Source organism: Vollenhovia emeryi, unplaced genomic scaffold (assembly GCF_000949405.1).
Source record: "Vollenhovia emeryi isolate VEMERY1.0 unplaced genomic scaffold, V.emery_V1.0 DF951149.1, whole genome shotgun sequence".
In the NCBI taxonomy this organism is placed as follows: Eukaryota; Metazoa; Arthropoda; class Insecta; order Hymenoptera; family Formicidae; genus Vollenhovia; species Vollenhovia emeryi.
The window spans coordinates 1-1,124 of NW_011955217.1; the positions used below are offsets into that span (position 1 = coordinate 1).

At 55.5% G+C, this 1,124-nt stretch overlaps 1 protein-coding gene across 1 annotated transcript; it reads right to left on the reverse strand.

Moving 5' to 3' along the window:
• Nucleotides 1–171: 171 nt before the first annotated feature.
• LOC105563055 lies at nucleotides 172–984 on the reverse strand. Its single transcript, XM_012014373.1, has one exon. It carries the CDS (start codon nucleotides 982–984, stop codon nucleotides 172–174), a length of 813 nt encoding a protein of 270 aa, XP_011869763.1.
• Between the last annotated feature and the right edge of the window lie 140 nt (nucleotides 985–1,124).

A 1,124-nucleotide genomic window follows, 5' to 3' on the forward strand; every position in this document is an offset into this window, starting at 1 on the left:
GAAAGTACGCAGGCGCGCCCGTGAGTCCGTACGGCATCCTTTTAAAATGAAATAATCCCTTACCGGGAACCGTGAAAGCTGTTAACTCGCGACTACTCTTTTCCAGCGGTATCTGGAAATATGCCTGACTTAAATCGATGGTCGAGATGTACCGGGCGGCCCGTAATTTATCTAAATCGCGTTCATGTACGGTAGCGGGTACGCGTCTTTTTTCGATACGCTATTCAGCCTACGGAAGTCGAGGCAAAACCGATACGTGCCATTCGACTTTTTGATCATAACTATTGGCGTGGACCATTCGCTTTTCGAGGGCTCAATAACATCGTCTTCTAACATCTTATCTACCTCCGCGTAGATCGCTTCTTGAATTTTCGGCGACACCGGGTAGTAGCGCTGTTTGATCGGCGCGTGCCCCCCGACGTCGATTTTATGTTCGGTTAGCGACGTGATGCCGGGCTTGCCCGAATCACCCCCAATTTCCGACGCGAGAAACTCTGTTAACCGCTGTTCTTCCGTGGCCGACATTTCTACCAGGCCACAACAAAGCGGTGGATTATTGCGCGGGCGCCTGGTCCGCGCGCGTTTCGGTATCGCGACGGTATCGGAGAGCGCGGCTTGCGACGGACACTCCACGGCCCTCAGGGCCGGCCCCGCTTCCGCGGGCGCCGCCACCGGTTCGGCCGCCGCTCCCTCGGCGGCGTTGGCGCGGGGCGCCTGGTCGCCGCATCTCTCGTCGAACGCGTACTCGATATTCGGAGCGTCTTTAAACCACCATCGGTGTGTCGCGAAATCTACTCCGATCCCAAAAAGCGAGAGAGCATCGATCCCGATTATACACGGTAACGCGAGAGTCGGCAACGCGCACACTCGCAAGGGTTTCGTTCGATGGCGTATCGTAAACGGGATCTCGATCTCTCCCCGAATTCGCGTGGTTTGCCCCGTGGCGGTTGTCACGCGTCGCCCGTCGGCGCTTTCAAAATTCATACGGAATTCTTTCACGATCTCTATCGCGGCAGGTCCCAAAAACGTGCGACTCGAACCGGAATCTAACAAGGCGGGGATCTCTCGACCCGCAATTTTAACCTTAACATACAACAACGATGACGCATCACGACAAAAAGCAC